At 40.4% G+C, this 16,547-nt stretch overlaps 1 protein-coding gene across 1 annotated transcript in view; it reads right to left on the bottom strand.

Moving 5' to 3' along the window:
• Positions 1-16,547, bottom strand: part of NSUN7 (NOP2/Sun RNA methyltransferase family member 7) — a gene marked incomplete at its 3' end in the record, with an annotated part of 63,548 nt that continues 47,001 nt past the window's right edge. Inside the window, exons 10-11 of the mRNA XM_079714247.1 lie at positions 1,250-1,373; positions 1-642 (exon numbers count right to left, since the gene is read on the bottom strand). Coding sequence (XP_079570373.1) covers positions 1-642; positions 1,250-1,373 — 766 coding nt within the window. The remainder of the gene's footprint in view (positions 643-1,249; positions 1,374-16,547) is intronic.

Here is a 16,547-nt window from a genome sequence, read left to right as displayed (position 1 = left end):
TCAAAGCCATGGTCGAGGATGCCTGGGTAGAGAGGAAGGTAAGTTTTCTTTAGGTTTTTCCCCTCTTCTTGGTATTGATGGTGTGGGAAGATAGCCAGGCATGACAGTCTTGGGCCCAACCCAACGACAGTAAAAATGTTGAGTTGGTATCTGAGATCTGATCCCTTGGGGACTAGAAAATGGCAACATTACTGGAGGCAAAACAATCTCTGTGGGTTTCAGTGCAATCATTCTGTCTTCTGGGCGAGGTCTTACAAAGTTTGTCGGCCGTTCACATGGTCTGGAGGGAGATGTGTTCTTCATAAATGTAGGCACTAAAGGATTGGTGGTGGGCTTGTTGGATTTTCTGACCTGTGAGGAAGAACCCACTTGATTTGTATTCTTCTGTGGAAGAGATGTTTTTGTTGTTAATGTCCCTGACTGATGAGCACTTGCGTTAGTTTCTTGACTCAGGAACTCAGCAATTTTCATCTGGATGCTGCTACTATCAGAAGTGGAAGATTTTGGCAATGACATTTTTGATTTTTTCTTCTTCTTCTTCTCCCGTTTTGAAGGTTTACCCAACTCGATCCCATCCAGTAGACCCTTTGCTGCAGCACGGGCCAAAACATCTTTCACAGACACTGTCTCAGATGGGTCCTGCTATAATTAAATGTGGGAGTTAACTGTTACTGTGCATATTACAAATATTTATCAGTGTTTCAGTAAAGATAAAAGAGTATCTTTGTTATACTAAAAGAAATAGTTTTTAGACCTTAGTCTCTAATATATCCTATAAGCCTCAGGAAATTACTTTCTTTGTACTTAAATCTCCCCATTTGTGAACCTGATAGGGAAAAAAAGAAGAATTACAGAGCTTCTTTCTTTCTTTTTTTTTGAATTTTTGAATTTTATTTTATTTATTTATTTTTTATACAGCAGGTTCTTATTAGTTATCTATTTTATACATTAGTGTATATATGTCCAGAGCTTATTTCTTATCTGTGAGCTAAAATGAACTGGATATTGACAAAGTGCTTGGAGAAGTGGGGGTGGAGAACAGGCAAGGGAAAAACACTCAGGAGGACAATAAAGATAAAAATAGGGATTTCCACCATATAATAATAATTCTTTTTCCTGCCCTTTAGCTATTTATGAAATAAGCATACTGTTATGAAATGTTCATAAAGTTCCTATGTTCCTCTTATGAGACTTTGTTGTTTCTTAATTCCTAAGTATGAAATGGATTGGGATTTTTTTTTATCCTTACCTCCCTTGTTAGAACAGAAAGAAAACAACCATTGGTAATTTCAGATGGTTCCATTCTGAAAAATTTGTCAGTGGACAAATGTATTTCCTTTAAGGAGCACAGTGGAAGGACAGGGGGACTAAGCCTGCAATAGATAACAGCAAACAATTAATAGTTAGAATGTCTTATTTGCCAATGGAGGGAGACAGTAAATTGCAACCAATTTTCTCTTATTATGTTTTACCCATTATTTAAACAAAAATTCCAAATAAGAATAAAATGTCAAGGGGAGGGATCAAGATGGTGGAGTAGTAGGATGTGGAGCTAACCTCCTCCCACAAATACATGAAAAATACATCTACAGGGCTTCCCTGGTGGCGCAGTGGTTGAGAATCTGCCTGCCAATGCAGGGGACACGGGTTCAAGCCCTGGTCTGGGAAGATCCCACATGCCACACAGCAACTGGGCCTGTGAGCCACAACTACTGAGCTTGCACGTCTGGAGCCTGTGCTCCGACAAGAGAGGCCACGACAGTGAGAGGCCCACACACCGTGGTGAAGAGTGGCCCCCACTCGCCGCAACTAGAGAAAGCCCTTGCACAGAAACGAAGACCCAACACAGCCATAAATAAATAGATAAATAAATAAATTTATTTAAAAAAAAAAAAAAAAACATCTACATGTGGAACAATTCTCAGAACACCTACTGAACCCTGGCAGAAGACCTCAGACTTCTGAGAGGGCAATAAAATCTCCATATAACCAGGTAGGACAAAAGAAAAAAGAAAAAAAAAGAGGGAGAAAGGAATCAGGACAGGACCCTGCACCCCTGGGAGGGAACTGTGAAATAGGAAAGGTTCCAGCACCCTGTGAAGTCCCCTCACCAGTGGGGAGATCAGCTGGGACGGAGGGGGAGCTTTGGAGCCTCAGAAGAGAGCACAGAACTGGTGTGCAGCAGGCAGAATGGAAAGAGACCTGCACAGACGATCGGTATCACAGCGTTGCACTCCCCAGCCTGAGACGTGCGTCCACCAGTATGGGTGGGGGCTGGGAGCTGAAGCTTGGGCTTCGGAGGTCAGACCTGGGGAGAAGACTGGGGTTGGGTGTGCGGAGACAGCCTGAAGGGGCTGGATTTTGGTATGACTGAAACCAAGGGTGTACGCAGAGGAAGCCCAGGCCCACCATAGAGGCAAGGTGCCATTGTTGAGGGCACGCGAGGGGAGGGGTGGGACCTGCCATAGCAGCCTCCTTCCCTGCACATGCACTCTAAGGTGACAGGACACTGCCTGCACGAGCTCCAGGAGCAGGCACCAACCGCTGCTGTGGGCTCAGGGGTGGGCATGAGCCACCGATGCCATCGCAGGCTCCAGGGGCACGAGTGAGCCACCACTGCACCGAGAGCTCTGGGAGCGGGTGCCAGCTGCCACCTTTGCGGGCTCTGGGAGAGAACGCCAGCCACTGCTTCTGCACACCCCCTATCAATGGGATAACAGCCAGCACACACTGAGGAAAGAGACAGCAGGCATCCGTACTAAAAACAACGCTTGCACCAAAAATGTTAAAACCACACAAGCTACGCAGGGCTGCTCCTACATATAAACAGCCCTCCAAGACCATAGTAGATAAGTGTTTCTCCTAAACGCACAGAGTAAGGGAAATATAAGTAAAACAAAGAAGCAGAGGGACCACTACCAGTTAAAAGACCAAGAGAATTTCCCTGAAAGAACAAACAATGAAATAGACCTCTTCAGTCTAACAGACGCTGAGTTCAAAAAGGAGATAATGAAAATATTGAAGGAATTAAGAAAGTTTATTGACAGAAATGCAGAATACTGTAAAAAGGAGCTAGAAACTATAAAGAGGAGCCAAGAAAAATTAAAAACTCATTTGCTGAGATGAAAGCTGAGCTAAAGGCAATGAACAGCAGAATGAATAATGCAGAAGAACAAATAAATGATCTGGAAGATAGAATAATGAAAATCACCCGATCAGAACAGCAGATAGGCAAATTTTTTTTAAAAATGAAAGCAATATAAGACATGTATGGGATAATATAAAGCTTGCCAATCTACCCATAATAGGGATTCCAGAGGAGAAGACGAAGAAAAGGGGATCGAAAATGAATTTGAAGAAATTATAGCTGAAAACTTCTTAAACCTAAAGAAGGAAACAGAAATCCAGATACAGGAAGGAGAGTCCCAAACAAGATGAATCCAAACAGACCTACACCAAGACATATTGTAATTAAAATGGCGAAAGTTAAAGAGAGGATTCTGAAGGCAGCAAGAAAAAAACAAAGTGTTAGTTACAAGGGAGCCCCCATAAGGCTATCAGCTGATTTCTCTACAGAAACGTTACAGTACAGAAGGGAGTGGCAAGATATATTCAAATTCCTAAAAGGGAAAAATGTGCAACCTAGAATACTATACCCAGCAAGATTATCATTTAGAATAGAAGGAGAGACAAAGAATTTCTCAGATAAGCAAAAACTAAAAGAATACAGCAATACTAAACCTATCCTAAAAGAAGTATTGAAAGGTCTTTTCTAAATAGAAGAGAAGCAAGAATGTATAGAAAAGAGAAAATCACAATTGGAAAGTAAATCACTTAAATAAGTCAGTACACAGATTTTTTTAAAATCAAAACATTTTTGTGAAAATGATGACAATGACAGCAAAAGGATAAACATGAAGATGTAAAAGAGGACATCGAAATCATAAAATGTGGGGAAGGAAAGTAAGAAAATGTAGATTCTTTTTTTTTCAGAATGTGTTTGAGCCTATATGACTATCAGTCTAAAGCAAGTAGATATAGGAAGGGGTTAACATACTTGAAAAACAGAATAACCACAGATCAAAAACATAATAGATTCACAAAAACCAAAAAGAACACAAGCATAAAATAAAGGGAAATCATCAAACCACAGAAAGAAAAACAAAAGGAAAAAGAAAGGAACAAAGAAACACAGAATCAACTGGAAAACAAGGTTTAAAATGGCAATAAATACGTATCTATCAATAATTACCTTAAATGTCAATGGACTAAATGCTCCAATCAAAAGACACAGAGTGGCAGATTGGATTAAAAAACAAAAGCCTACAATATGCTGCCTACAAGAGACCCACTTTAGGGCAGGAGACACACATAGATTGAAAATGAGGGGATGGAAAAAGATATTTCATGAAAACAGAAATGACAAGCAGGGGTCACAATACTCATATCAGACAAAACAGACTTGAAAACAAAGGCCATAAGGAAAGATAAAGATATATTACTATATAATGATAAAAGGATCAATACAAGAAGAGAATTTTACACTCATTAACATATATGCACCTAATACAGAAGCACACAAATATATAAAACAAATACTAACAGACATAAAGGGAGAAATTGATGGGAATACAATAATAGTAGGAGACTTTAACACCCCACTCATATCAATGGAAATATCTTCTAGACAGAAAATCAATACGGCAACACAGATCCTAAATGATAAAATTGAACAGTTAGACTCAACTGATATTTTCAGGACATGACAACTAAAAAAAACCAGAATACACATTCTTTTCAAGTGCACATGGAACATTCTCTAGGGCTGACCATACACTAGGGCACAAAACAAGCCTCAACAAATTGAAGAGTATAGAAATTATCTCAAACATCTTTTCTGACCACAATGGCATGAAACTAGAAATCAACCACAGAAAAAGAAATGAGAAAAAAATGACTACATGGAGACTAAACAACATGCTATTAAAAAACCAGTGGGTCAATGACAAAATCAAAGAGGAAATTAAAAAATACCTTGAGACAAATGAGAATGAAAACACAACCAAACAAAATCTATAGGATGCAGCAAAAACAGTTCTTAGAGAGAAGTTCATAGTGATACAGGCCTTCCTCAAGAAACAAGAAAAACCTCAAATAAACAACCTAACCTACCGCCTAAAAGAATTACAAAAAGAACAAACAAAACATAAAGTCAGCAGAAGGAAGGAAATAATAAAGATCAGAGAGGAAATAAATAAAATAGAGATTAAAAAACTACAGAAAAAAAAAATAAAACCAAGAGCTGGTTCGCTGAAAGGGTAAACAAAATTGACAAACCTCTGAACAGGCTCACCAAGAAGAAAAGAGAGAGAACCCAAATAAAGAAAATAAGAAATGAAAAAGGAGGGACTTTCCTGGTGGTGTAGTGGTTAAGAATCCACCTGCCAATGCAGGGGGCACGAGTTCGATCGCTGGTCTGGGAAGATCCCACTTGCCACAGAGAAACTAAGCCCGTGCACCACAACTACTGAGCCTGCGCTCTACAGACTGCGAGCCACAACTACTGAAGTCCATGTGCCTAGAGCCCATGCTCCACAATAAGAGAAGCCACCACAATGAGAAACCCATGCACCGCAACAAAGAGTGGCCCCCGCTCGCCGCAACTAGAGAAGGCCCGCACGCAGCAATGAAGACCCAACACAGCTGAAAATAAATAACAAAATAAAAATAAATAAATTTATTTTTAAAAAAAAAAATGAAAAAGGAGAAATCTCAACTGATACCACAGAAATACAAAGAAAAAAAAGAAAAAAAAACGGTCAGAGAATACTATGAAAATTATATGCCAACAAATTCAACAACCTAGAAGAAATGGACAAGTTTTTAGAAACATAGAGCCCACTAAAACTGAATCAAGAAGAAACAGATAATTTGAACAGACTGATCTCTAGAAGTGAAATAGAACCTGTAATTTTAAAACCCTCTACAAACAAAAGTACAGGACCAGATGGCTTCACAGGCAAATTCTACCAAACATACAAAGAAGAACTTTTACCAATCCTTCTCAAACTCTTCCAAATGATTCAAGAGGAGGGAACACTCTCAAAGACATTCTATGAAGCCACCATCACCCTGATACCAAAATCAGACAGATACCACCAAAAAAGAAAATTAGAGGCCAAAATCTTTGATGAATATAGATGCAAAAATTCTCAACAAAATACTAGCAACCCGAGTCCAATACACATAAAAAAGATCATACACCACGACCAAGTGGGATTCATCCCAAGTTCATAAGGATGGTTCAACAAATGCAATTCAATCAATAAGATACACCACACCAACAAAATAAAAGACAGAAACCACATGATCATCTCAATAGACGCAGAAAAAGCATTTGACAAAATTAACATCCATTCATGATAAAAACTCTTACCAAAGTGCATATAGAGGGAACGTATCTCAACATAATAGCAAAATTATGACAAACCCACAGCCAACAGAATACTCAGTGGTGAAAAACTGAAAGGCTTCCCGCTAAAATCTGGAACAAGACAAGGATGCCCACTCTCACCACTTCTACTCAACATAGTATTGGAAGTCCTAGGCCCAGCAATCAGACAAGAAAAAGAAATGAAAAGTATCCAAATTGGAAGGGAAGAAGTAAAATTGTTATTATATGCAGATAACATGATACTATATATAGAAAACCCTAAAGACTCCACACAAAAACTACTAGAACTGATAAATGAATTCAGCAAGGTAGCAGGATACAATATTAATATACAGAAATCGGTTGCATTTCCTTACACTAACAATGAAATATCAGAAACGGAATGTAAAAAAACAATACCTTTTAAAATCACACCAAAAAAATAAAATAGGAATAAACTTGACCAAGGAGGTGAAAGACTTATATGCTGAGAACTATAAAACATTAATAAAGAAAATTAAAGATGATTCAAAGAAACAGAAAGATATCCCATTCTCTTGGATTAGAAGAATTAATATTGTTAAAATGGCCATACTACCCAAAGCAGTCTACAGAATTAACGCGATCCCTATCAAATTACCCATGACATTTTACACAGAACTAAAACAAATAATTCTAAAATTTATATGGAACCATAAAAGACCCAGAATTGCCAAAGCAATCCTGAGGAAAAAGAACAAAGCAGGAGGGGACTTCCCTGGTAGCACAGTGGTTAAGAATCTGCCTGCCAATGCAGGGGACACGAGTTCAATCCCTGGTCTAGGAAGCTCCCACATGCTGTGGAGCAACTAAGCCCCTGTGCCACAACTACTGAGCCTGTGCTCGAGAGCCCACAAGCCACAACTACTGAGCCCACATGCCACAGCTACTGAAGCCCACATGCCTAGAGCCTGTGCTCTACAAGAGAAGCCACCGCAGTGAGAAGCCCGTGCACCACAACGAAGAGTAGCTCCCACTCGCCACAACTAGAGAAAGCCTGAGCACAGCAACAAAGACCCAACACAGCCACAGATAGATAAATAAACAAATAAATAAATAAATACAATTTTAAAAGAAGAACAAAGCAGGAGGCATAACTGTCCCAGACTTCAGACAATACTACTAAGCTACAGTAATCAAAACAGTGTGGTACTGGCACAAAAACAGATATGTGGTCAATGGAACAGAATACAGAGCACAGAAATAAACCCACACACCTACAGGTAAATAATCTTTGACAAAGGAGGCAAGAATATACAATGGGAAAAGGACAGTCTCTTCAGCAAGTGGTGCTGGGAAAGTTGGACAGCCACATGTAAATCAATTAAGTTAGAACACACCCTCACACCATGCACAAAAATTAACTCAAAATGGCCTAAAGACTTAAACATAAGACATGACACCATAAGACTCCTAGAAGAGAACATAGGCAAAACATTCTCTGACAGAAATTGTACCAATGTTTTCTTAGGTCAGACTCCCAAGGCAATAGAAATAAAAACAAAAATAAACAAATGGGACCTAATCAAACTTACAAGCTTTTGCACAGCAAGGGAAGCCGTTAAGAAAATGAAAAGACAACCTAAGGAATGGGAGAAAATATTTGCAAACAATGCAGCCAACAAGGACTTAATTTCCAAAATATACAAACAGCTCATACAACTCAACAACAAAACAACAAAAAACCCAATCAAAAAATTGGCAGAAGATCTTAATAGACATTTCTCCAAAGAAGACATACAGATGGCCAGTATGCACAGGAAAAGATGCTCAACATCTCTAATTATTAGAGAAATGCAAATCAAAACTACTTGAGGTACCACCTCACACCGGTCAGAACAGCCATCATTAAAAAAATCTACAAATAACAAATGCTGGAGAGAGTGTGGAGAAAAGAGAACCCTCCTACACTGTTAGTGGAAATGTAAGTTGGTGCAGCCACTGTGGAAAACAGTATGGAGGTTCCTTAAAAAAGTAAAAATAGAAGGGATTCCCTGGCGGTCCAGTGGTTGGGACTCCACACTTTCACTGCTGAGGGCCTGGGTTCGATCCCTTGTCAGGAAACTAAGATCCCACAAGCCGTGTGGTGCAGTCAAAAAAACCCCTAAAAACAGAATTACCATATGATCCAGCAATCCCAATCCTGGGCATATATCCAGACCAAACTATAATTCAAAAAGATACATGCACCCTATGTTCAGAGCAGCACTATTCACAATAGCCAAGACATGGAAACAACATAAATGTCCACTGACAGATGAATGGATAAAGAAGATGTGGTACATATGTATGCAATGGAATACTACTCAGCCATAAAAAAGAATGAAATAGGACTTCCCTGGTGGTGCAGTGGTTAAGAATCCGCCTGCCAATGCAGGGGATACAGATCCGAGCCCTGATCCGGGAAGATCCCACATGCCATGGAGCAACTAAGCCCGTGTGCCACAACTACTGAGCCTGTGCTCTAGAGCCCGCAAGCCACAACTACTGAGCCCATTTGCCACAACTACTGAAGCCCGCGTGCCTAGAGCCCATGCTCCACAACAAAAGAAGCCACTGCAATGAGAAGCCCACGCACCGCAATGAAGAGTAGCCCCCACTCACCGCAACTAGAGAAAGCCTGCACGCAGCAACGAAGACCCAACGCAGCCAAAAAAAAAGAACAAAATAATGCCATTTGCAGCTAGAGATTATCATGCTAAGTGAAGTCGAAAGAGAAAGACAAATACCATATGATATCACTTATATGTGGAATCTAAAATATGACACAATTGAACCTATTTATGAAACAGAAACAAACTCATAGACATAGAGAACAGACTGTGGTTGCCAAGAGGGAAGGGGGGTGGGGGAGGGATGGAGTGGGAAGCTGGGGTTAGCAGATGTAAGCTATTATATATAGAATACATAAACAACAAGGTCCTACTATATAGCACAGGGAACTATATTCAATATCCTGTGATAAACCATAATAGAAAGGAATATTTTTTAAAAAGAATGTATATATATGTATAACTGAATCAGTTTGCTGTACAGCAGAAATTAACACAACATTGTAAAGTCAACCATAAGTCAATAAAAAAAAAAGAATAGAATGTCAAAGCAGTACAATACTACTATAAAATAAAAGCTCTAGTATTTCACGTTAGCTCATAGTTTATTATACTTCCCAAGGTTCCCATCTTTAAACAACTATGCCAAGAACAACTTTTCAACATATTAAAAACTCTTCCCCAAGTCACTAATATGTTAATAAAAAGGTTTCCATTATCAAAACAGGTAAATATGTATAGTAATCACAAATGTATAATCCAAAAAAATCCTTTACCTCCACATGTCAGAATACAAAAAGTACGACTTCCTTCTTTTGGTTACTTTTTGCACAATTACAATATAAAAATATGGCCTATCACTACATTATTCTTCTCAATCACTTTTGAGATTAATAGATGACTTACGTGGTGTTCAAGAAAGTACATACCAAAGAAAAGACTTTGTGTCAGAAATACAAAAATCTCTAATCACTAATATGTTTAAACTAAAATTTTAGTTTTTATATTTAATATTTAATTTTTCATTCAATAGTAAATGGTTCATTCATAAACAATAATTGTTATAGTCCCATGTTTTTATAAATAAAACATTTAATCAAAGGAATAAATAGGGGCTTCCCTGGTGGCGCAGTGGTTGAGAGTCCGCCTGCCGATGCAGGGGACACGGGTTCGTGCCCCGGTCCGGGAAGATCCCACATGCCGCGGAGCGGCTGGGCCCGTGAGCCATGGCCGCTGGGCCTGTGCGTCCGGAGCCTGTACTCCGCAACGGGAGAGGCCACAACAGTGAGAGGCCCACATACCGCAAAAAAAAAAAAAAAAAAAAAAAAAGGAATAAATAATTTTCCACAAAAGTTAAAATATCAGGAACTCTTATTAATAATTTTGTATGTTATATTCTGAAGTTTAAAACCATTTCAAATTTATATTTATTCACTCATTTGCCTACTATGTGAAAAGAACATAAATAAAATATTAGCTCTCTTAAATAGTTTACAATTTAGTTGGAGAAACTAATTGGTATACAATAATATAAAGAAGACCACATACGAATGCTGAGCCAAGTAGAGACAAAATTATGTAGGAGTACAGAATAAGGTACAATTAATTGTGGCCATGGGAGATAGCAAATATGAAGACTTCACAGAGGAAGGAGCATTGGTGCTATGTCTTGAAGAATAAGTAGGTTTCCAATAAGGCAAAGACAGGATTCTAGACAGAAAGAAGAACATGAACAAAAGCACAAGTGTCATGAAGATGTATGTTCAGGGAACAGCAAGTATTTCCATGTGGCTGAGGCAGAGAGTGAGTAAGAGGATGTAGAGGTCACTTAGGATGTGGGCAGACACACATGACCTCAAATGACATGCCAAAGAGTCTGGCCAATAGTGGTGCTTAATAAAATGTTTGTGCCTAACTAAGCTGAAATATAATAGCTGTGTAGGTTCTACACAGCTAGTCACTCCTCTTACCAACCTTGTAACCAACAAACTGAATTTCTGAAGCCTATTCGTCTATGTTCTCTACACAAATAGAAAGCATCAAAAAAAATAATTCACTTACATATTAAATAAAGAATACTCACTGAAAATAATTATTTCTTACCAATGTAAGGTTGGGATTTTTGTCAGTTAGATATATCTAGCACCTAGAAGAGTGCCTGGTATATAGTAGGTATTCAACAAATATTTATTTAATAGACCATGATATATTTTAGCTACATACATGCTATCTTTTCTAATAGTAATAATAATCCATAATCAATACTGGTAAAGTTACCATACAGAAATTGGCCCTGCATAACAAAACGATCTTCAAACCCCAACTTACAGTCTATTTCTTTGAATAATAAAATAAGTTAATACCCAGAGTCCAGCTCATACCTGACTTAGATGATGACATTTGGGAGTTTTTGAGCTGGTGATACTTAAATGAGATTTTGGATTTAGAATTGATCTTGGAATGGATGAAGACTTGAGAATGTTGGAGTGAGATAAATGTATTTTGTGTATGAAATAGACATCAATTTTAGGGGACCAGAGAGTGGACTATTGTGGGTTCAATAGTGTCCTCCCCACCAAATGCATGTCCACCCAAAACTCCAGAATGTGACCTTATTTGGAAATAGGGTCTTAGCAAAGGAGCTAATACTGGAGTAGGATAAACCCTAGGTCCAATATTGGTGTCCCTACAAGAAGAGAGTATATACAGAGACACACAGGGGAAGAAGTCCACATGACGACGGAGGCAGAGATTGGAGTGATGAAGCTACAAGGCAAGGAACACCAAGGACTGTTAACAAACACCAGAAGCTGGAAGAGAGTCACAGAATAGACTCCCTCTCAGAGGCCCTAGAGGGAATCACCCCTGCCAGCTACTTGATTTTGGACTTCTGGTCTCCAGAACTGTGAGAGAATAAATTTCTGTTGTTACAAGTCAACAAGTTTAGGATAATTTATTGTGGCAGCTCAGGCAAATAATACACATGGAAAAAGGAATTTTGCAGACGTAATTAAGGTCTCAAATTAGTTAACCTTAAGCTATGGGTATTATCTCAGTGGACCTGACCTAATCACAGGAGCCATCCAGGTCTACAGGTTAGAAACAGAAGAAATCAGAGATTCAAAGCACGAGCAGAGTATAATGCACTATTGTTGGCTTGAAGATGGAGGAATGGTAAAGTGGCAAGGAATGAATGTGGTCTCTAGAAGCAGAGAGCAATCTTGGATTGATAGCCAGCAAAGAAACAAGGACCTCAGTCCCACAACCACAAGAGTGAGGATGGAAGCAAATTTTCCCCCAGAGTCTCCAGCAAAGAATTCATCAGGCTGACATCCTGAGCAGAGAATCCATCCATGCCATCCAGACAACTGACCTACAGAACTCTGAGTTAATTAACAGGTACTGTCTTCAACTGCTACGTTTGTGGTAATTTCTTAAGCATAAATAGAAAACGAATACACAATGGCTTACATTTAGTGAGGAGAAATGCCAGACTGTCATGGCAGACAGTGGAAGATAGGATTAAAAGCCTCAGAGGAGTGACCTTGCTTCAGTGGATGTACTATTAGGGCTCAAGAACTCTGCAGAGGACTATGTTGAGAGGAGGGCCCAGAAGATACATATTTTATCAGAGCAACAAGGAGTGTGCTGGTGGGAGGGCACTAGCAGCACTCATAAGTTCACTGGTGGCTCCCCTCCCTAGGCCAGGGCTGACAGTAGGAGAGGCCATTATAGAACTGGGCTCACTGAGAGCAATGAGAATAAAGATCCTGAAACAATAGAGACTAATTGGGCAAAGTACCCATCAGAAGCCAGGTGTATGTGATTACTGATTATCTTAATGAGCATCAAGGCTAGAAGAGCAATCCAATCCCACTCATGCACCGCTTATCTTCCCTATACTCCACCTTTACTAGTAACAGAAAATCAAAACACAGAATACAAGCTATCAGTACCTAGCCCTCAAGCTCAAAGACTGTCCACTATTAGAAAATATTTAGCATTAATTCACCACCATGTTAAAATGTCAGATGAGAAAAACATTTGATCATATCATTAAACGCTGCAAAGGCTTTTGATGAAACTAGGCATCCAGGGCTTCCCTGGCGGCGCAGTGGTAGAGAGTCTGCCTGCCAATGCAGAGGACGCGGGTTCATGCCCTGGTCCGGAAGATCCCACATGCCGCAGAGCGGCTGGGCCTGTGAGCCATGGCTGCTGAGCCTGCGTGTCCAGAGTCTGTGCTCCGCAACGGGAGAGGCCACAACAGTGAGAGGCCCGCGTAACGCAAAAAAAAAAAACTAGGCATCCATTAGTGTTTTAAAAATCTCTTATTACGATCCTGGCATAAGTATAGACATACAGATCAATGAAACAGAATTGAGAGGCCAGAAATAAGCCCATTCATCTATGATCAACAGATTTTCAACAGGGGTGCCAAGACCATTCACTGTAGAAAGAATAGTCTCTTCAACAAACCGTGCTGGGATAACTGGATATCCACATGCAAAGGAATGAAGTTGGACCCCTACCTCATAACATATACAAAAATTAATCAAAATGGATAACAGACATAAATGTAAGAGCTAAGATTACAAAATAGTTGGAAGAAAACATAGGCATAATTCTTCATGACCTTGCATTAAACAACAGTTTCTTAGGTATGATACCTAAAGCACAAGCAATAAAATAAAAAACAAATAAATTGGACTTCTTCAACATTATAAACTTTTATGCATCAAAGGACATTATCAAGAAAGTAAAAAGACAGCCCACGAATGGGAGATAACAATTGCAAGTTATATATGTGATAAGGGTATGATATACAGAACATATAAGGGAGTCTTACAATTCAACAATAAAAAAGACAAATACAGTCATCCCTTGGTATGAGGGGGATTGGTTCCAGGACACCCCTTGGATACCAAGATCCACAGATGCTCAAATACCTTATATAAAACGGGTAGTATTTGCATATAACCTAAGCACATGCTCCTGTATACTTTAAATTATATCTAGATTACTCATAATACCTAATACAATGTAAATGCTATGTAAATAATTGCAGCAAATTCAAGTTTTGCTTTTTGGAAATTGCTGGAATTTTTTTCCAAATATTTTCAATCTGCAGTTGGTTGAATCCTCAGATGTGGACCCCTCAGACATGGAAGGCCAACTGTAACACAATTTTTTTTTAATAAATTTATTTATTTTATTTATTTATTTTTGGCTGCGTTGGGTCTTCGTTGCTGCACATGGACTTTCTCTAGTTGCAGCAAGCAGGGGCTACTCTTCGTTGCAGTGTGCAGGCTTCTTGTTGCGGTGGCTTCTCTTGATACGGAGCATGGGCTCTAGGCACGAGGGCTTCAGCATCTGTGGCATGTGGGCTAGTAGTTGTGGCTCGCAGGCTCTAGAGCATAGGCTCAGTAGTTGTGGCACACGGGCTTAGTTGCTCTGCGGCATGTGGGATCTTCCTGGACCAGAGCTCGAACTCGTGTCCCCTGCCTTGGCAGGCGGATTCTTAACCAGTGCGCCACCAGGGAAGTCCCATAATAGAGTTTTTAAATGGGCAAAGAACCTGAAGACATTGTCCAAAGAAGATATATAAATGGTTAATAAGCACATGAAAAGAAGCTCAACATCATTAGTTCCCAGGAAAATTCAAATCAAAACCACAGTGACCAAGATTGGCCAAGATGGCAGAGTAGGAAGACTCTGAGCTCACTTCCTCTCACGAGCACACCAAAATCACAACTATTTGCAGAACTACCATTGATGAAAAAGTCTGGTACCTACCAGAAAAGATCTTCTACAACTAAAGACATAAAGAAAGAGCCACAAGACAGGTAGGAGGGGCAGACTTGAAATATAGCTAAGTCCCATAACCCCAGGTGGGTGACCCACAAATTGCAGAGGTTCTCCCACAAGAGTGACAGTTATGAGCGTCACGTCAGGCTCCCCAGCCTGGGGGTCTGGCACCAGGAAGACAAGGCCCCAGGGCGTTTGGCCTTGAAGGCCAGTGGGACTTAATTTTGGGAGTCCCACAGGACTGGGAGAAATAGAGGCTTCACTCTTAAATGGCACACACAAAATCTCACATGTTCTGGAACCCAGGGAAAAAGCAGTAATTTGATAGAAGCCTGGGCCAGACCTACCTGCTGGTCTTGGAGAGTCTCTCAGAGAGGTGAGGGGCGGCTGCACTCACCCTGGGTGCACAGACACTGGTGGCAGCCCTTCTTGGGAGTTCCTTCTACCACAGGGATGCTGATACTGGCAAACACCATTGTGGAATCCTCCCTCTAGCTCATTAGCACCAAGACCTGGCCCCACCCAACCCAACAGCCTTTAGGTGCCAGTGCTGGGACAAATCAGGCCAAGCAACTAATTGGGCAGGATACAGCACCACCCATCAGCAGACAGACTGCCTAAAGACCTCCACATCTGCCTCTGGACACGGCCCTGCCCAATAGAGGGCCCAGGGCCCATTTCCACCCACCAGTGAGCAAGCACCAGCCCCAGAATCCTCTGGGCCTTGCCTGCTCTAGCCTCTGGACCAGGCTGACCCAACGTGGGCAGATACCAGATGCAAGAAAACCACAATCCCACAGCCTGCAAACCTATCCTGTCCAGACCAGGCCAGACCCTGCCCTGGGACCAGCTGGGCTCGGGCCCTGGCCCTGCCCACTAACAGACCAACACAAGCTTCAGGACACCCCAGACTCTGTACCCAACTGTGTCAGGATCTGCTCCCCTTCCCTGCCTCACCCCCAGCCATGTTATATCAGCTCTGGGATGTCTGGGCCCTGCAACCAGACTCCAGGACCTGGCTCTTGATGTCAGTAGTCCAGCACTAACCCCAGGACCCAGCTTCAACCACCAGTGGGTGGGCATCCCATAGATTTTGTAAGGCTGTGTTTTCATTTTCATTTGTCTTGAGGCATTTCCTGATTTCTTCTTTAATTTCATTGTTGACCCATTGGTTTCTTAGTAGCACATTGTTTAGTCTCCATGTGTTCATTCTTTTCCTGTTTTGCTTTCTGTGGTTGATTTCTGGTTTCATACTGTTGTGGTCAGATAAGATGTTTCAAATAATTTATATCCTTTTAAATTTGTTGAGGTTTTTTTTTATGACCTAGTATGTGGTCTATCCTAGAGAACATTCCATGTGCCCTTGAAAAGAATCTGTATTCTGGCTTTTTTGGAAGTAGTGTTCTGTAGATATCAATTAAGCCCTACTGATCTATTGTGTCATTTAGAACCTCTGTTGCCTTACTGATTTTTTGTCTGGATGATCTGTCCATTGATGTCAATGGGGTGTTAAGGTCTACTGTTACTGTATTATTGTCAGTTTCTCCCTTTGCATCTGTTAGTATTTTCAAAGAACTTATACCTACCCTTCTCAAACTATTCCAAAAAATTGAAGAGGGAACACTCCCAAATTCATTCTGAAGCCACCATCACCCTGATACCAAAACCAGACAAAAACACTACAAAAAATGAAAACCACAGGCCAATATCTTTGATGA

The sequence above is a fragment of the Hyperoodon ampullatus genome (assembly GCF_949752795.1).
Source record: "Hyperoodon ampullatus genome assembly, chromosome: 1".
NCBI classification, from domain to species: Eukaryota; Metazoa; Chordata; class Mammalia; order Artiodactyla; family Ziphiidae; genus Hyperoodon; species Hyperoodon ampullatus.
The sequence above is the reverse complement of the archived record's forward strand: the minus strand, read 5'-3'. Positions and strand labels throughout refer to the sequence as shown.